Source organism: Benincasa hispida, chromosome 4, assembly GCF_027475165.1.
Source record: "Benincasa hispida cultivar pf3 chromosome 4, pf3_genome.v1.1, whole genome shotgun sequence".
NCBI classification, from domain to species: Eukaryota; Viridiplantae; Streptophyta; class Magnoliopsida; order Cucurbitales; family Cucurbitaceae; genus Benincasa; species Benincasa hispida.
The window spans coordinates 2,342,770-2,364,513 of NC_143481.1; the positions used below are offsets into that span (position 1 = coordinate 2,342,770).

At 32.4% G+C, this 21,744-nt stretch overlaps 1 protein-coding gene across 1 annotated transcript; it reads left to right on the forward strand.

Moving 5' to 3' along the window:
• Positions 1-18,110: 18,110 nt before the first annotated feature.
• On the forward strand, positions 18,111-19,582 carry LOC120075473 (ornithine decarboxylase-like). The gene is made up of 2 exons (XM_039028889.2): positions 18,111-18,845; positions 18,983-19,582. The coding sequence occupies exons 1-2, from the start codon at positions 18,120-18,122 to the stop codon at positions 19,517-19,519; spliced, it is 1,263 nt and encodes a 420-aa protein (XP_038884817.1). The 5' UTR covers positions 18,111-18,119; the 3' UTR covers positions 19,520-19,582.
• The last annotated feature ends 2,162 nt before the right edge of the window (positions 19,583-21,744 follow it).

Below are 21,744 nucleotides of genomic sequence, written 5' to 3' on the forward strand. Positions count from 1 at the left end.
TTGGTTGAATCATTTGCTATTAACAAAGACAGGTTAAAAAATCACTATAAGCAACCTAACAAAAATAATTCCTCTCAGAAGAAGGGACATCACATACCTGCTGATGGGAAAATTGAAAAGAAGAAATTAATTTGCTATGTTTGTGGGAAGTTTGGGCACAAATTCTACCAATGCAATCAAAGGAAAGGAAGGTCATATCAGCAATCCACCCCACAAGTCAATCTTGCTAAACAAGATGACATAATAGTTGCTCTTGTGAAAGCCAATTTGGTGGAAAACAAAATTGATTGGATTCTTGATACTAGACTTCAAGACACTTTTGCTCAAACCGAAAGCTCTTCCAAGACTACTAGGACTCTACTGCCGTAGAGTGTGTATTCACGGGTAACTCTGCCACGAAAAAAATACTTAGAAAAAAGGAAGATTCTTTTAAAATTAACCTCTGAAAAAACTTTATCCTTGAGTAATGTGTTGTATATATCTTCCTTATGTAGGAACTTGGTGTCTGAAAGTCTATTAAATCGGGCTAGGCTTAAAATGTACTAGAAGTTGACAAGGTTATCCTCGTCAAGAATGGAAACTTTGTTGGTAAGGAGTATCTAGCTGATGACCTTTTTGTCTTGAATACTATTCCTGTTGAAAATATGATGAATGCAAGTACTTCTAATATTGCTTACATAGTTGAGTCTCTTGATATATGACATGGTAGATTAAGTCAAGTGAATATTGCATTGGTTAAAAATCTTAAAGAATTAAAACTGATCAATACATCTGAAACACGTGAAATTAGTAAATGTTCTGTTTGTGTGGAAGCAAAGTTTAACAAGAAACCTTTGAAACCTGTTACCTATAGAAGTACAAAATAGCTTGAATTGATTCATTCTCATTTAGCTTATTTAAAAAAACCACAAGTAGAGGCGGGAAAAATTACTACATATCTTTTGTTGACGATTTCTCTAGATATACTAAAATCTACCTTTTAAAAACCAAAGATGAAGCTGACAATATGTTTTTGAAATATAAAACAAAAGTAGAAAATCAATAGATAAGAAGATTAAAAGGTTAAGGACAGACAGAGGTGTTGAATACAATGATAATTCTCATAAAGAGTTTTGTGAATCAAATGACATTACTCATGAATTTACTACATCTTATTCACCACAAAAAAATTGTATAGCAGAACATAAAAATAGAACTCTTATGAAAATTATCAATGCTTTGTTGTTAATTCTGGACCATCTGATAATATGTGGGGGGAAGTTGTGCTTTTTGTCTGTTTTATTCTTAACAAGATACCTAAAAAAAAATTGGATAAAATACCTTATGAACTTTAGAGAGGTTATGCACTTAATCTCAATTACTTGAGGGTTTGGGGATGTTTAGCTAAGGTATCATATCTTGCTTTTAAAAAACCTAAGGTAGGATCTAAAACTTTCGATTATGTGTTTATTGGTTATGCTCAAAATAGTGCTGCCTATAGATTTATGTGCTTGAATGATAGATCCATTTATGAATATAAGGATTCCAAATTCTTTGAACATATATTTCCAATGAAAAAGGCAAAATATGAATTAGATAGAACATCTAGTTATGTTAACGTATTTAATTCAATGCATTCTTCATTTCATAGTATGCATGAAACTGAAAATGATAAAACTACTAGTAGTATGCTTGAAACTGAAGATGTTAGAACCTCTGATAGAATGCACGGAATTGAACCTAGATGATGTAAAAGACAGAGAATTGAGAAAAATTTTAGTCCTACTTTCTTGACTACGTTTTTTAATTGAAAGGGCAGATGATATTGACTATCAGTTTGCATGTATGTATCTAATAGATGAGGATCCTAAAACTTACCAAGAAACTTTAATTTCTATACACTTTAGCTTATGGAAGGAAGCCATTGAGAGTGAACTAGATTCTCTAACCATGAACCAAACTTGGGACTTAGTGGATCTTCCTAAAAGAAGTAAGCCTATTAAGTGCAAATGGATTTTCAAGAGACAATAAGACCATATGGTTCAATTGAAAGATACAAGGCTAGGTTAGTAGTAGTAGAGTATACACAAAAAAAAGGTAGTGACTACTTTGACACGTATTCCCCGTAACAAAAATAGTAATGATTAGAGCTGAATGCACTAGTTGCCATCCATGGACTTTTAACTCATCAAATGGATGTCAAAATTGATTTTTCGTAATGGTGATCTAGAAGAAGAAATTTATATAAAGCTTGAGGCTTTACAATTGTCGGTCAAGAAAATAAAGTATGTAAACTTAGAAATCTCTTTATGGTCTTGAGCAAGCTCCCAAACAATGGTATAAAAAAATTCAACAATACTTTAATAAAAATGGGTTTAAAGTGAACTCCTCAGATACATGTGTTTATTCAAAATTATTTGAAGTAGAATGTGGGATTATATACTTGTATGTTGATAATATGCTCATCTTTGGAACAAACATAAAGGTAATAAATAATATCAAGTTGTTATTATCATCATATTTTGCAATGAAAGACCTAGGGAAAGTTGACATAATACTTGGTGTTAAAATAAGGAAAACAGAAAATGATTTTTCTCCGTGCCAATCATACTACATTGAAAAATTATTAAAGAGATTTGACTGCTTTGATGATCCTCCTGTAAGAACACTTTATGATGATGCTTGTATAAGTCTTAAGAAAAATAAAGGAGTTAGTGTGTCTCAATCTGAATATGCAAAGATCATAGGTAGTGTTATGTTTCTAATGAACCTTGATATTGTATATGCTGTGAGTAGATTGAGTAAATATACACATAATCCTGATAAAGATCATTGGGTGCTCTTCGTCGTTTGTTGAGATATCAAGGGCACAATAAACTATTGTTTGCGTTTCAATAAATTCTTTATTGTGTTAGAAGGTTATTCTGATGCAAATTGGGTAGTTGATAATAACAAGGTTAATTCCACTACTGGATATGTATTCTTACTTAGCGGAAGAGCCATCTCGTTGAAGTCTGCAAACAAACGTGCATAGCTAGATCCACCATGGAATTTGAATTTATTGCTCTAGAGTTAGCAGGACAAGAAGCTGAGTGGCTTAAAGTCTACTAGGAGATATTCCATTGTGGGGGCCATCAGTACCACTTTTGGTATATTATGATTCACAAACTGTCAAAGGAATTGCCAAGAATAGTGTATATAATGGCAAGAGAGGCATATCCGTCTTAGACATAGAGTTGGGAAATAGTTGTTAAAAGAAGGAGTTATTTTCTTGAAATTTGTGAAGTATGAGAGGAATCTAGCTGACCTTTTTACCAAAGGACTATTAAGGAAAATAATTTTAGAATCCTCAATGAACATGAGGCCTAAACCCTTATAGTAGTCCATAGCCCTCTATCTAGGTGGTCTATTGCAATAGACTTGATGGTCCATAGTCTTTTTCTTTTCAGGAGGTCTATTGTGATAGTCCTGATGATCCATAGCCTTTTATTTGGGTGGTCCTAGTATAGACTTGATAGGTAAAATTAAAACATTTAAATGATCTATAGCTCTTTCTTTGGGTGGTCTTGATATGGACTTGATGGATAATATTGAAATCTTCATAGTTTAGTATCTGAGTGGTTTGTCTCTGACAGACTTGATGAAGTTGATTCTGGTATGGACTAGATGACGAAGTCTTCATAGCTCAGTTTTGAGTTATTTTTTTTATAACAAACTTGATGAAACATTTGACGTGATAGTGAAGGTGTAGTCGCATTTTATGAAAGAGTTTAAGGGTCTCTTTCTAGAGCTTTCACAGTGACCCGAAGTTTATGTGCATGGCCTTAATTAGCACATTCTATATGGCTGAATCAAGGAAAAATATTTGGAGTAAAACGTGTTATGGGGGTTTCAACTAATGTTATGGAAAGTTCAAAAGATAACTCACTTTCTCTAATGAAGTTATTGCCCCGCTTCACTATGCATCAATTCAAATCGTTAGCTATTGGTGTTTAAGTTTGATCTCCTATCTTTACTCAGAACATTTTCTTCAAATAATTGTTTTGTGTTGATTTTGCTATAACAGTCATTTGTAGGAGATTGTTAGAAATGACTCTTGGGTTTAGGCTTATAGCAAAAGTGGATCGTTCCAAATTCCAGTCAGAATGAACAAAATAATTACAAACTAACCGAAAACTAACAGATTATGCATATATTGAAATTACAACATGCTATAATAGTATACAAGGGATGGAGTATACGTACCTTTGAAGAACCATTCTTTAAGTATCCCTTGATTAGTCTCCAATGCATCCAAAGCAATACTCGAATGCAACAAACAGAACACCAACGACACAAACGTCTGGATGCCCCTCACACTCAATCGAGTCCAATCGATTCACGAATGGAGTGAGAACACAACCACAAGTGTTATCTTGGTATTCTCGGTGTGAGAATCCAAGAGTTGTGGGCTCTGTATGATCTTGGCTTGAGGATAATAGGAGGTATATGATCGAGTAAGTGGGAGATATGAACACTGTCTATCGCATAGACGATGTACTCGATCGTTTATTAAATGGAAGCTTATCATATAAACTTTGCTACTCGATCGTGCAGCAATGATCAAAAGAGTAACTATCGCATAGTCAACTCTTAAACGATCGTTTAGACTCTCAACGACTATCGTTTAGCAAAAACAATTTTTACTTGATAGCCTTTTTTCGTGAGAATTTTCCGAATGAATTAACTTCTAATTTTGGAAAATAATTTTCCTTTTTATCTCACAGTTACCATAAAACTTTCAATAACCTCCCGCTCAAAATGGTTATTAGAGAAAAAGAATTAATTATCATATAATTAATATATTATAAATAAATATGATAACCAACTTATCATATTATATTTACAACATATAGTTTTAATATTTCATCATATGAAACATATAAACTATAGTTCTTTTTCTATTTTATGGTACTTAATATAAATCATATTTATATTAATTCCTCCAATTAATGTATCTAATACATCAAACACATCATATCACATATAATTGAATTTTCTCTTATTAATTTAAACACTTCAAACTAACCCCAAAATCTGATTCTCAACTTGAACCCATTGAGCTACCAAGGGAACCTCATGGACCTATAGCTTGAAGCTCCAATGGTACATGAATAACTGACTAAACTCTTTAGTCACGAGATCCACCATCCGTTATTGTTGGTCATTTCATTAAAGATTGACAACTGCACTCTTCTCACTGCAGATATATTTCTGTGTCCATATAACCAATCAACAGTGCGATAACCCTTCATAAATCGCTCGTAAATACAACTGGGTCAATTTACTGTTTTGTCCCTATAGTTACATCTAACTCCTTTGCTATTTATAACATGCTATCGGATAGCTTCTATCATCGATAACATGCTATTAGTATTAGCTTCTATCACTGGTAACATGCTATCAATAGTAGCTTCTATCAATCATAGCCAATGAACACCTTTTTGCTCCTTTATTGTCCTTCCCAAACATTTATAAGTCATTTTTCTTTCCGATGATAGCTTCTATCACTGATAAACATGCTATTAGTGATAATTTTTAGGCATTTCACTTACATTTTAGTTCGAGGTTCAACTTTATTAATTAAATTCACTAAGTTGGCTATCAATGATAGATTTCTATAAGTGGCTATTAACTATGAAAATATAATCAAAGATTAAGTTATCAGTGATAGAAAATATTAATGGCTATCACTGATAGATTTTCATTTGCTATTTATATTTAGGGACAGTTGCAAATATAAACATTAGACCAGAAGTATTAGTAGATATAAAATAATGTAAATAGAATTGCAAATATGGCCAAATATAAATAGTCAATCAGTGATAGACCATATTATTGATAAGAGTCTATCAGTGATAGACCATATCACTGGTAAGAGTCTACTAACGATAGAAGTCTATCGCTGATAGACTTGTCTATATTTGCATTTTTTTTAAATGATGTTATACACTTGGTTATTATTCTTAAAAAATGCTATCAATTGCAATTACCCTTATATTTATTATTTGTTATAATAATCAAACTTGATGATTAGCTTGTTGGTGTTAAGTCACTAATGAATTGAGTATTTTCAAGTCTTGGGTACGAAACTCAACCTCATGATTCTTGTGAAAAAAAAGGAAGAAGAAAAATTCAAATAAAGGAAAGAAAAATTTTAAAAATAAGAGAAAGAGAAGAAACAAAAACGGAAGAAAGGAAAGAAGATTAGAATAAAAAAAAAGAAGTAAAAACCAGAGAAATGAAAGAAAATTAAAAAAAGAAAAAAGAAAGAGAAGAAGCAGAAAATCGGAGAAAGAAACGAAAATAAAATAACAAAAAAAGAAAAGGGAAGAAGCAAAAATCGAAAAAAAGGAAAGAAAAGAAAATTAAAAAATAAAAAGAAAGGAAAAAAAAAACTAGAGAATTAAAAAATAAAAAGAAAGCAAAAATCGGATCAAGGAAAGAATAAAAAAAAAAAAAAGGAAGAAGCAAAAACTAGAGAAAAAAAATGAAGAAAGGGAGGGATGAAGCAAAAATCGAAGAAAAATAAAAAAATAAAAAGACTAAAAAAAAGAAGCAACTAGACAAGACAAGCCATAAAAATTTATTGGTGTTAAGTTGAGCTACCAATAAATATCTTATATTTTTAGATTTTATCTTTCATTCTATTATCTATTACAAATATCCTATTTAATAAAGGAGTGGATCCTTCTCATTATTATTTTTTTTTATATTCAATAAATATAGTGGGTCTCACATTTTTATATTATTAATTTATTTAATAAATATAGTGGACCCTATTTCTTTCATTATTATTATTATTATTTAAATGTGATGGACTTGACTTCTTCATGTAAATATGTTTTTTCTCTTTTCCTATCTTCTAGACTTTCATATTTTTTTCTTTTTTATTATTTATTTATATTTAGATTAATTTTATTATTTATTTGGCTCATTCTTTCCCCTCAATCTCACCCAATCTTTTTAATTTTAATTTATATTAATTATATTATTTATTTTGCTTTTTCTTTCCCCTCAATTTCACCCAATTTTTTTATTGTCTTTATTTATATATTTATATATATATTAGGTTCTTAATCTCTCAATCCACTGGATTCTTGATTTTTGATCTTCTACGAAATCTCCATTACATGATTTTAAGTTTTGATGAATTTTAAACTAGTTTTAAACATGAAATTTAAATAGATTGTAGTTTAAAATTTCTTTGAAACATTTAAACAAAACTTTTACTTTAAAGTTGAATATAGATTCTAATTTAATATTGTTAAATATGATTTTATTCAATTTTTAGTTTTGGAGATTCTTAATAGTATTCCAAATTGTTTGAATTTAAAACTTTAAATATGAACTTTAAATAAGTTGTAATTCACATTTTTGCAAAATGAAAATTAATTTTACTTGAACTTATAATTCTATAAGTATATCTTATTGAGACTTAATCTAAGAATCGTCTTTCAATTTCAAACTTCATTATGTTTTAAATTCCTAGATAAGTTTTAAATTAGCATTGATTCAGTTTCCAAAATAAAACTTCAACTAGTTTTAAATTTCAAATTTTCAAATGAATTCCAAACGTTTCTTTTGAATGGTTTGCACCATTTATAATTATTAATATCACATTTTTCTAAAGTGTGAATTATTTTACATGAGACATTTTCATAATCCTATTATTGAGTTGACGTTGCTAAATGCCTAAACTCTAAAGGTCAATATTTTATAAGAGAATCCAAATATAAATTGACAGACATTTGTTATTCACAAAATTTAACTATACTTTATTCTTAAAGTTATAGTGAAACCTATTGAGACATCTTTTTTTACCAAATACCTTTTAAATATTGTTGACTAAGGTAAAAATTCTGTCTAGGCCGAGGTACTTAAGTTGACCATAAGGGAGCACCTCTATTTGGAAATTGTTTAACTAGTCAATTCTCATAGGTTTTCATTTTATTAATTTTCATTACAATTTTAGATAATAGAATAAAACTTTTTTTTTTAAACGGGTGTTGTAGGGTGTTAATACCTTCCCTATACTCATTAACCCACAAACCTATCTTTGAAAAAGTATACCGTTTTTATTTTCATTTTTTTAATGGGTGACCAATCACACCTTAAAATGATTGGTGGCGACTCCAAGCCTTTCACCTCGAAAGAAGACTCTAGGGAAAGATGTCGGCCACTCTGCATCGCAATGACATTGTGACACATATATGTTAGATTTGTACATGAAACATCATCTAATTTGAAATTTCAATCCAATTTAAAAGTTTCTAACTTTAAATTTAACCTACATAATTAAATTCATTTGTTTATGTTCCAATATTCAAATGTTAACTTTCTTTCCCTATAAATATCCAACAAACTTACAACGTCATCATATATATTTTTATAATTAACAAGTCAACAATTGGTCTGAAGTAACCAACTTTAACATTTAATATATTGCAAGTCAAATAGTGGGTTAGGCTTAGGCATATGTACCTCCTTATCGTATTATCTTTTTCATCATTGACAAACTAATTACATTTCAACTACAAACAATACGTTCAATATATAATATTCAAACTTAAACGTAAATAAGATGATATGTTTAGATATGACAATAATTAAAGACAATTGGAAAAATCTCAAAACCTTTAGATATTGAAAACGTAGTCGAGACACGCTTTTAATATGCATTGTTCTAAAGACAATTATTTGCTTTGCACGGACTATAAGCAGACTATAACGATCGTCTCAATAGGATACAATGACTAACAATGATAGAACTGCAACATCGAAGTACTCGAATCTGACAGTACTCTTGGATACTTGTTCTCAACTCAACTTAAGATAAAAAAAGAGAAAGAAATAAATAAAGAGAGAAATGAGAGAACTCTTCAATTTGAATTGGAATGTTATAGAGGAAGAAACAAGTTACACTACTACAAATCTAGGTTTAATGTCGGTTTAAAATTGACATTATAGGGGTCCAATGTCGGTTGAAAATTGACATTTTAGATCATGTTATAGAAGGTCTTCAATGTCAATTGTCTTTAATGTCGGTTTTACACTGATATTAAAGATATTAAAGACAATCGACATCGAAAACATTAAATAACATCTTTTTTAATGTCGGTTATCTTTAATATCGGTTGTCCATGTCTATTTTTTTGATAGATAATGTCTGTCTGGTTTTTTATTGAAAAATTAAAAAAAAATAATGACAAAAATATTTACTTGCAAGTTAAAATCAATAATATTTCTCTTTTACTTATACATGCATAAATTAAAGTCTTAAGTGTTTTTATATATACAACTCACCTTTCAACAAGCACAAAAATTAACTAATTCACAACAAAGAAAGTGACAAATTGTTTAACTAAAAAATCTATTAACAAATTATATTGATCAATAATACATACAACTCTAAAGTTTAAAGATCAAGAGAGCTGGTTATCTACTCTTGCAGAGTCCAAATCAGTCCAAAATCCTCCATAAACCTTAACTAATCATCCGAATTAGTCCAAACCCACAACCAACAACCTTTCACAAGTCGGAGATTTTCAATGGTTTGGAAGTGAATATGCAGTATCTTAATTGACTGATCTAAACAAGATTTTAACACATAAAACTTACCGAAAATGACTTGGACCCTAGCTGAAAAGTGATTGAAGGAGTACAAAACTAATTCAACAAGCTTCAAGTGTTAGGGAAGTCTAATTTGATAGAGAAGTAGCCAATATCTTATGAACCCAAGCAAGTAACATTACAAAACTTAGATAAAAGACTAACAAACACCAACTTTGTTGGAAAAAATGCATAAACATAAAAAAAAAAAAAAAAAAACTCATAAACAATAAGCACAAACAATTCAACTTAACAAAAGAAATAATGTAAAAAAAGTTCATAACATTAAGCTTATAACATGGTAGTATGCCTATATGCATTAGTTTCCTAATTAACTTGAATACCTTCATTTCCGCAAGGAATTCCCTTGAAGCTGGAAAGAGCTAAAAGAACAAGGGATCAATAGAACCATAGTTACAAATCACCAGTTGTACCATTTTACGGATTTATACAATGAAATTATAACTCACCTCGCTAATGAAAACAACATTCAAGCACCAAAACCACTACTCCAAATTCACTAGTCGGACAACATAATTTAGCATTAAGGTGTTCATCATGCCAAACAAATAGGCACAAAGTACAACTTTGCAATCTCATCTTGTTATCAAGTAAAGCAAGCTCTCCTATATATGCACCTCAAAGACCTGAAAAATAAGTATACTGAAGCTTTAATAATACTATGATACTAATCATGATAATAATAATGATTGCAACAATAACAATAAGAATAACAATAATCATTCTAGATTCAACGGTTTATCGTTTTTCTCATTCTACTATCTTCCTTCAAACTGCAGCATGTAAAACAGTAGATAACAAATTACCAGTGTTGGTCCTTGAAGAAGTTAGAAGAGCTTGGCTATAGATTTTCTATGACAAGACCTTAAAATTGGTTCAATTGTTGCCTTCACCTTGGAAATATAGTGGCCAATATCATGACCTACTAATACAAAAAACTTAATTAGATTAAGAAAATATAGATTTCAATAAATTTAGAGGCTCCTAACTAGTTGGTTACCTTTAAACATCTCCAAGCCAATGTGCTGGCCTGAAAGAGATGTAACAATGGCAAGGAGCGCATAAAGACCAATAAATTTTAGGCATTGAAGTTCGAGGCTCATAAGAGAGAAATCACATACCTCATAGTCATGTGTTACGTAGAGAATAAAATTTCACTCATTTGTAGGTTGGCAACAAGGCCGGGGGGAGGACTCTCTATCCCCATGAGAGTATTTTCCCCCATCCCAGACCCCATTCTTGCCACTTGAATGCGGGGACGGGGACGGAGATTCCCCGTCGGGGAAACAGGTCCCCGCAGGGACCCATCCCCATTATATATATATATATTAAAAAAAATAAAAAAGTTAATCGGAGACCCGATTAGAATCCTCAGTTTGACCCCTATCCTCGGTTTCCCTGCCTCGATCACCCGACCCCATGAGAATTTTTGCCAACCCTACTCGCTTGATTAGCCACAAACTCTTCCTTATTGTTACAAACAACCATAATCAGAAGACCTTGCATGACCTAAACACAGTTACTTGGTTAAACACATGACTCAGGCATAAAAATCAATGTTTTTGTATGGTGTGAACAAACCTATTGTCAACTTACAGAATTGCAACATGTTGATTACACCAACATGAGTCAATACACAACCAAAGCGATTGGATCTCTGCCAAAGAAAGATATTCAATGCCTCATTAAAGACTCAGTTTGATATTAGATATGGTTTTATGCACTCTCCTTCATGAGTAGAGTCTATTGGTGCTTGAGGAATGGGAAGATTACAATTAAGTTTCCTGTTTAAAGGAATGGCCGATAGACGATCATCCACAGTACTGATAACTACATCAGTGACATTATCAATAGCTATAATTTGGAGTTTTTTTTTTTTTCCTTATGAGGTTGATTTCCAATGTCTCCATCCTTGCACTTGCGCTTCCGCTGCTTTCCTGATCGCCTGTTGAAAGCGTTGACGAGCCAACTCTAAATTCACTCTAAATCTCACAAACTTTTAATAGAAGAAACTTGTTCTCTTACAAAACTCAAGAACGCACAAAAGAGGAATATTGTTATCTTGAAACTCAGTTTCTTTTCAAACTTCAATTTGCTTCTATTGATTTTGATTCTTTTCTCTTGCATACAAATGAGAGAAATGAACTCTTTATATAGTACTCAAGAGACACTTCCTAAAAGACACAAAATAAATGAAGTACATGTATACATACCATTCATGTACTTGAATAATTACATGTATCTAGAAATGCATGTATCTTGAAATTAGAAATGTATCTAGGAATGTGTTATCCATAATGTATCTAGCTTATTAATTTTTAACATGCCCCCTTAAGCTAGACTTCCCTGACTCCGAACTTCTCTTTCATTTTCAAGAATAAGTCTGTCTTTAATGCTTTTGTGAATATGTCTGCAACTTGATCTTGTGTCTTGCAATACTTGATATATACTTCTCCATCTTTGATCAATTCTCTGATGAAATGATACTTGATCTGTATGTGTTTGTTTCTTCCATGAAAAACTGGATTCTTCAAAAGTGAAATAGATGATTTATTGTCATAGAGCATGATGGTCCCTTTTTCTTGAGGACACTTCAATTCATGTAGTACCTTTCTAAGCCAAAGTGCTTGACAACTAGCTGCAGACAAAGAAATGTATTCAGCTTCCGTTGTTGACAATGCTACAACATCTTGCTTCTTTTATGCCCATGAAACTGCTCGAGAACCAATATTAAATACATACCCAGAAGTACTTTTGAAATCATCAATATTTCCTCCCCAATTACTATCACTGTAGCCAACAAGAACGTTATCCACATTCCTTTTCTAGTGGATTCCATGATCAACAGTTCCAAGAATATATCTAAGAACTTTCTTTCCAACTTCCCAATGACTTCTCTTTGGTGATGCCATAAATCTACTCAATAAACTTACTGAGAACATAAGATCAGGTTGTTGTAGTTAAATACATTAAACTTCCAACAAGACTTCTATAGATGGTGGCATCAAAAGCTTCACTATCATCATGCTTGCTTAACTTTAAACCCAGTTCCGTAGGAGTACTAGTAAGATAAGCATTCTCCATTTTGAACTTTATCAACAAATCTTTTGCATACTTCTTTTGGGAAATTGCAATCTCATTATCACCTTGTTTAACTTCAATACCAAAAAAGTAATGAAGTAAACCCATATCAGTCATCTCAAATTATTTCTTCATGCTCTCTTTGAACTCGTCAATCATCATGTTTGATTTTCCCGTAAAGATTAAATCATCAACATATAGAAAAATCATCAAGAAATTATCATTTTCGTCTTCTTTGGTGTAGAAATCATGTTCATATGGACATCTTCTGAAACCATCCTTCAAGAAAAAAATCATTGATACGTTTGTACCACGCTTTTGGTGCTTGCTTTAGCCCATACAATGCTTTCTTTAATCGACACACCTTATTTTCTTCTCCAATTTTGGCATAACCAGGGGGCTATTCAACATAAATTTCGTCCTCTAAATACCCATTTAGAAATGCTGACTTGATATCCATTTGATGAACTTTTCAGTTATTTTGTGTTGCAAGGGCTAACATCAAACGAACAGTCTCCAATCAAGTTACTGGTGCAAAAACTTCTTCATAATCCACACCAAACTTTTTTTTATAACCTTTTACTACGAGTCTGGCCTTGTATTTCTGCACTTCTCCATTTTGCTTCAATTTTGTTCTCTAGATCCATTTGACTCCAAGAGCTTTTCTATTCTCTGGTAATTTGACTAACTCCCATGTCTCGTTTCTTCTGATTGCATCAATCTCTTGATCCATTGCATCTTTCCATTTCTCATCTTGAATTGATTCTTCAAAGTATATAGGATCAACATCTGCAAATAAAGTAAAATCAGTATGTTCATCATCTTGTATTCTTCTTGAAGTATTATAGATCTCTTGAATATTTCTTGTTTTCCTTGGAGTAGTTTCTTCATCACTTGTGGAGTGTGATGAAGAAAGTAAAGTCAGTGGTTGAATCTCTTCAAGTTCCAAGTCTCGAGCATTTTTTTTGCCATTCATGTCAACAAGTAATGGATTTGAACTTTATTTGGTGCATCCCATTGCCAGAATTTTGCTTCATCGAACTTGACATCTCGACTAATAATAACTTTCTTACTTACAGGGTTGTATAATCTGTAAGCCTTGGAGTTCTCACTGTACCCAACAAAAATGCATTTTTCTGATTTATCATCTAGTTCACCTCTTTTCTCATCTGAAATATGAGAGTAAGCAATACACCCAACTACTCTTAGGTGACTAACAATTGGTTTCAATCCATTCCATGCTTCTTGAGGAGTAATACCTTGCACACTTTTAGTTGAAGCTCAATTTAGGAGATAAACAACACAAGTTACTGCATCTCCCCAAAATTGATCTGCAAGCTTCTTGGCCTTCAACATACTTTTTGCAAGTTCCATTATTATTCTGTTTTTCCTCTATGCAACTCTGTTTTTTTTAGGAGCTCTTCGAACAGTCTTCTGATGCTTGATTCCATTTTCCTTCAAGAAATCTACAAAGACTATATAATCTTCTCCACGATCCGAACGCAATGCTTTCAATTTCAAGTTACTTTCATTTTCCACCATTGCTTTGAATGTCTTGAAACATTTGAAAGTAGAGCTCTTTTCTTTTAGCAGATAAATCCATATTTTCTGACTGTAGTCATCAATAAATGTGAGAAAATAACGGTTACCTCTATGTGTAGTGGTTCTCATGGGTCCACATAAGTCTGTATGGATAAGCTCGAGAGATTTTGATGCTCTCCAAGAACCTCCAGTCGGAAATGAATTTCGATGATGCTTTCCGAAAACACATGCTTCACAAAGTTGATCTTCATTTTTAATTTTTGGCATTCCTCTCACCATATGTTGTTGACACATGTGAGACAAAGTGTCAAAACTCAGGTGCCTGAATCGAAAATGCCACAACCATGAAGAGTCATTTACTAAAATCTCAAAACAAACAAGCTTCTCATAGCATATTTTAATTGGAAACATTTTGTTGTGAGTCATGCGTACCTTCATTATGAGACCTCCATTCTTGGTTCTAATATCACATATGTTATCTTTAAAAATAACACCATGTCCTCTTAGGAGAAGTTGCCCAACACTTAAAAGATTGTGTTTAAGACCTGAAACATAATACACATCAATAATTCTTTTTGCTCCATTTTTTGTCTTGACAAGAATATTTTCTTTTCCATTGACCTCAAGCTTTTTGTTGTCACCGGTCTTTACTACATTTTGATGAGATTCATCTAAAGATATAAAAATATCCTTTCTTCCTGTCATGTGGTTACTACAACCACTATCAAGATACCATATTTCTCAGTGCTTGTTTTTTGGACGTTGAATGTGAGGAAGAGAAAACCTTGATTATTATCTTGTTACTCATGCATTAGAGTAGTTTCTACTTGATTAGAATTAGCCTTCTTAGACCAACAGTCTATTTGAAAATGTCCATAATGTCTACAATTGAAACATTGTATGTGAGAAAAATCTCCATGACCACCACTTCTGCCTCTTCCTTTATTTGAACTTCTTCCCCTTCCTCTATTTGAAGAAGATTGATTGTCTCTACTCTCTGACTCTGAATTTGTTACGACGTTGGATCGTCCATTGCCTTTACCGCCACGTCCACCTCTTCTTCCACCAGATCGCCCTCTAGAGGAAGATTGTATATGAAAAGCTTCTTCTAAAGGAGTAGAATTAAACAACTTCAATATGAGCTCATGAGATTGAAGAGATCCCATTAAGCTATTGATGGAGAGAGTTGACAAATCTTTGGATTCTTCAATTGCTACAACAATATGCTCATATCTTCTAGTCATGCTTCTAAGGATCTTTTCAACCACCCTTTGATCTTTGATTGTTTCTCCATTTGATCTCAATTGATTAACAATTAAGAGAACACGGTTGAAATTTTTCTAAATAGTTTTAGCATCTTTCATTCGAATGGTATCAAATTCAGCTCGAAGTGTTTGCAATCGGACCAATTTTACCTTTTCTTCTCCTTCGTATAAATTCTGCAATGCATCCCATGCTGCTTTAGCAGTAGAGACTCCTGATATTCTTTCAAAAATATTTTCATCCACAGCTTGGTAGATGAAAAATAATGTCTTCTTATCTTTTTTTCTAGTATCTCTCAACTCATTGAGTTGTTGGGTGAAAGACCATCCTCAATTTCTGGCTCCGAATATCCTTTGTCAACAATATCCCAAAGATCTTGAGATCCATAAAGAACCTTCATTTGTTGGCTCCATCGTCTATAGTTTTTTCCCTCAAAGCAAGGAAGTTGAGGCTGCAACATGTTAGATGACATCTTTCAATCCTTTTACTCTGATACCACTTTGTTAAAAGCGTTGATGAGCCCACTCTAAATTCACTCGAAATCTCACAAACTTTTAAGAGAATAAACTTGTTCTCTTACAAAACTCAAGAACGCACAAAAGAAGAATATTGTTCTCTTGAAACTCAGTTTCTTTTCAAACTTCAATTTGCTTCTATTAATTTTGATTCTTTTCTCTTGCATACAAATGAGGGAAATGAACACTTTATATAGTACTTAAGAGACACTTTCTAAAAGACACAAAATAAATAAAGTACATGTATACATACCATTTATGTACTTGTACAATTACATGTATCTAGAAATGCATGTATCTTGAAATTAGAAATGTATCTAGGAATATGTTATCCATAATGTATCTAGCTTTTTAATTTCTAACCTCGCCACCTACAAAAAATGAACAAGAAGGAATCAATTCCAAGTTGGGAGGAAATTTTCTAAATCACATTTCCATTTGCCATACATTTTCTAAAAATAGTAACCAATAAGAATATAATCTATATTTCACAAAAGAAAAAAAAAAGAAAAAAAAAGAATTGGTTTTTTTTTTAATTCTAACATTTTTGGTTGAATGACCACGACGATAATGATGATGATAATGATGATGATGATGATGATAATAATAATAATAATAATAATAATAATAATAATAATATATTATTATTATTATTATTATTATTATTATTATTATGATTATTATGATGATGATGATGATGATGATGATAATAATAATAATAATAATAATAATAATAATAATAATAATAATAATAATATGCTGCTTGTAATAATAATAATAATAATAATATGCTGCTTGTAATTATTATTATTATTATTTGTAATAATTAATATTATCATAAATAATAATATGCTTCTTGTATTTCAAATCTTCCAAAATTAATGGTTTGAATAGATATTTTGGTTGAGTGAGCTCCCAAAGAATACCACATTAATAACAATGAAAATTTTTCAGAAACCATAAAAACTAAAGTCAAAATTAGGTTTAATGTAAACAATAAAAATTAATCTAAGCCATAAATCCTAAATAATTTCAAACCCTACATCCCTAAACAAAACCCCAAACACTCCTAATCCCTAGAAATCCTAACCTTGTTAAGTAATTGAATGCCTCAACATTCTAGATGTAGAACATTTTTATTTTGTTATAATAATGTTAAGTTTTTAAAAGTGAAAAAAATTCAGTTTCTAAGTAATTGAGATTAAAAATTGAGGACGACGAAGTAGAGAAAATGTTCATTTTATTGGAATATGACATGTCTTGAAGAAATTAAAAAAATTGTTATACAATTGAATGTTCAAATTGTTTGATGAAAATATGTTACATTTTTTCAAGAAAGAAAAAAAATTGTTCAATTTTTAAGCTTCTCCAGTATTCATGATTGAAGACTAAGTACATCTGAGAAGTTTTTATTTGTTTGGTGCTTGGTGTTTGGGAAGAGGGAAAAATATGTTAGGTAATCGAGTGTTCAAAATCTGAATACAAAATTTGTGTTTAGTATATGAGTACTTTGTGGGAAATTGTTATGTTTTAAGAAGAGAAAAAAATTAAACATTTTTTAAGGTTAAAAATCTTAGGAAAATATGTGTATAGTTGGAAATTTAAAAAGTAACAAGAAGAAAAACTCTAATACAAAACTAAATTCACTTAGAAAAATTGCACCAGATACCCAAAATCAACTCAATTCTACATAACGACCATAAATTTTTTTGCTCAACTCAACACCTTAAATACAGACATTTCAACTCAACTCAACTCAACTCAACTCAACTCTTCATCCTAAATACAGACAATTTAACTTCACATATAATAATTATCATCTCAATTCTGATTGTGCGTGCCAAATGTCTCCTTATAGTTAAAATAGCATTAATCTAGTTGACCAACTATTATCTCTTTCCATCTCCAAATTCCGTTGCACCAAACATCTCCTTGTCTATACTATACATACAAAAAGTGTAGCTTATTCTCTATATATAGTTATTAATATTTCCTCTTATTACCAGGTTTAATATCCAAAGTCATAACGCTCCTCATTTTCTAAAGGCCATCAAGCAATTCCTACCAATGAATGCGGCTGAGAATGGTGGTTACATACAGAGCTTGCAAATGGCTCCGGGGATCAAAGGGAAGAAAATCACTTGGATAAATAAAAATGGAATATTGGGTTTTGTTGAATCCATTATTTTGAGCCAAAAAGAAGCCAGTGAACCCTTTTACATCCTTGACCTAGGACTCCTCATCAATCTTGTTCACAAATGGGCTCATGATCTTCCAATGATTCAGCCATATTATGCTGTCAAGTGCAACCCTAACATTGAATTTCTTGGTGCCATGGCTGCCCTCGGCTTTAGCTTCGACTGCGCCAGCCGAGCCGAGATTGAAACCGTTATGGCTCTTGGTGTGTCATCCGATCGAATCATCTTTGCCAACCCATGCAAGGCGGAGTCCCACATCAAGTATGCCGCTAGCGTTGGCGTTAATTTGACGACCTTCGACTCTATAAATGAAGTAAGAAAGATCAAAAGAAGTCATCCAGAATGTGCATTGTTGATCCGAATCAAAGTCATGGACGATAGTACATTTCGGAGTCCATTGAGCTCTAAGTATGGTGCACTCCCGAATGAGATAGAGTCGCTCCTACAAGCTGCTCAAGCTGCGCAACTCGACGTTATTGGTGTTTCGTTCCATATTGGAAGTGGAGGTAACGATGTTTATGCTTATCGCTATGCCATAGCTGCCGCCAAAGAAGTGTTTGACACAACAGTTCAATTAGGGATGCCAAAAATGAAGGTTTGTATTGAGAAACTTATTTTATTTTATTTTTATTATGTTAAGAGGAATATTGAGTTAAGTGCAGTCACTTAAAGATATAAATTACTTTGATACTACGTTAAATATTTACTATTTTTTTTTTTCTTTAATCATAGGTGCTCAATATCGGAGGTGGGTTCACGGCCGACACACATTTCAATGTGGCCGTCATGGCGATTAAAGAAGGAATCTCGAAGCACTTCTCGGAGGAAGAAGGGTTGATTTTCATGGCGGAGCCGGGGAGATATTTTGCCGAAAAATGCTTTACATTGGCGACGAACATAATCGGAAAGCGAGTGAGGGGAGATTTGAGAGAGTATTGGATAACTGATGGTATTTATGGGTCAATGAATTGCATTGTCAACGATCATGCGGTTGTCACTTGCTCCCCATTAGGCACCACGTCAAACCCTATAAATCCGACGTGTACAAATGCTGAGCTGTACAAATCGACTGTGTTTGGCCCCACATGCGATGCTTATGATACAATTTCCACTAGTTACTGGCTACCGGATTTGGAGGTGGATGATTGGTTGTTGTTTCCTAACATGGGTGCCTACACGTCAGCAACTGGATCCAACTTCAATGGGTTTACCACCTCCTCCATACCGACCATTCTTTATTACTCCAATATTTCTTGCGTAAATTTCTAGTACAATAACTTATTAAAAAAAAAAGTTATTTTTAATAATTCTTGGTTGAGAAAGAATTTTAATTAATTTACATTTTAGTTTGTCTCAATTTCATTTGATTATTACTTGTCGTTTGTAATCATTCAGTCAAAAAAACTTGGGTACTCTCTTGGATGCATCTATCTTGGTACATCCTAAGTATTGTCCAACGAAATGCTGCCATGTGACATTTTCATTTTGTAAAAAATATATATATTTTTTTTATAATTTTTATTGTGTGGTAGAGAAGTGGGAGCATAAATGGGTTACACCTAATCATTGCTCATATTTAATTTATCAATCTATATATTAGAAATTCATGGTACATGATCGTCTTTCTTGACTATGAATGAGTGTGTTTTTGTTGGAAATTTATATTTAGATATAAATAAAATGCGAAAACTAAACTATATCTAAAATTTTCACTTCCATAGGTTAGAACCAAAAAGATTAACAACCATAAAATTACCAAAATAATTAAAGAGTATAGAAAAAGAGAACGACATCGAAAATATACTGATTTCACCCCAAACTCGGGACTATGTCCAGTCTTCTGCAACTGTAGGTTCTACTATGATGAAGATTACAAAGTTTAAAACTCACGTACAAAAACTCTCCCCAAATAGTCCAACGCGAACTATTTGATTCCTTATAACACAACTTGGTATCTTGGAATTAACAATAGAGAGAAATACCAAAACTAAAGAAAAATACACACTAAAGATACACTATATTTTTCACTCCTCACTGCCGCACTCGAGATACTCAAAGGTGTGCTTTCCTGTCGTTAAAAAAAAAAATATCTTTTTGGACACCTTGCGGCACTCACCCCACCCAAGAAACCCTCATAAAACGCATGTGTGTGTATATATATATATATATATATAGAGAGAGAGAGAGAGAGTAAAATAAAATGGGTCAATGTTCGTTAAATTCGTGATGTGAGTTAGGAGTGTATTGTATAAAGTAATTGGAAAAATAAGTGTAAATGTGGATGATACGTTGATGTGTTTGTGATGTGTCAGTGATGCATTAGTGATGTGTAACAAGATGCATGACACTCCTCTATAGGCGTTCAAGTTTTCCTAAATCAGATCCAAGTATAAATCCAACTCAGATTCCTGGCAAGTCCAGGGTCGAACTCAGGGATTTAGATTAAAGCTAACGCAGACCTTGCGTTGTAACTATTGTGGAAATATCCTAAGTAAATGTAGAAATGAGTTATTTACACTAAGCTGTTGTGTGCGTGTAAGAAGATACAAAAGGGTTAAGTAGAGAATAAAGGGTCGGTGTGAAAATGGAGTTTGATGCAGGGGCTATGCATCGATCTAAGTTAGATGTACACGAACAAGAATATGATGCGGATGAGATGACTTGCTTATCTCCATTTATGCGTTAGACTTCTATTCGGCACTGCTCAATGCGAATGTCATGCAATACCTATCTCTAGGATGTATGCGTCAGTCACAGGATGCAATAAAACACCAGTGCATCTATCTCTAGATGTACTAAGCGTTTCTAACTTAATGTTGGTTTGCTTATTCTCTCGAATAATTTAAGCTAAAGCTGCTTTTACCAATTAATTTAGTTGGCTTAAGCGTTTTGCAATGAAATTTTGCATGAATATATAGATGCATCCAACATAAAACAAGAAATAAACAGTGGCAAAGTAAGATAGATCAAATATGTAAATTTATAAAGAAACTGATTGTTTTTACAAAACCAACACTTAATCAAATGAGATGACTACAACGATAAGTAAGATGAAATGAAAGGAGTCAAGCCGCAAAGTACAATCTCTTGTCCTCTTTGGCTCAATTCTAATTCGTATACAACAACTTGTGGAAGAATTGGAAGAAAGTTCTCTTTCGAGCTCAGCTTTCTCCGTTCCTTGATCGACGGTGGTGGTGGTTCTCTTCTCTCTTGTTCTTCTCGTCACCACAACATAGCTCTAAGATCTCAAAATTTTAGAATTATAAAATAAGCTAAAAGATCTCTTCATCTAGTGGGATTTCTTTTATTTGTAGGCGTCGGTCTTCTCCAACTTGAAGATGGGCAGCATTAAATTCCATACCCCGGTCAGCCGCCTGACACTCAGATGCTTTTCAGACGCCGCTAGCTGCAGATGTCCATGCTTGCAAGTGGTGATTTAACACAAGCAGCTTGAATCAATGAATCCTCCTTGCGTTGAATCCCTACGACGCATG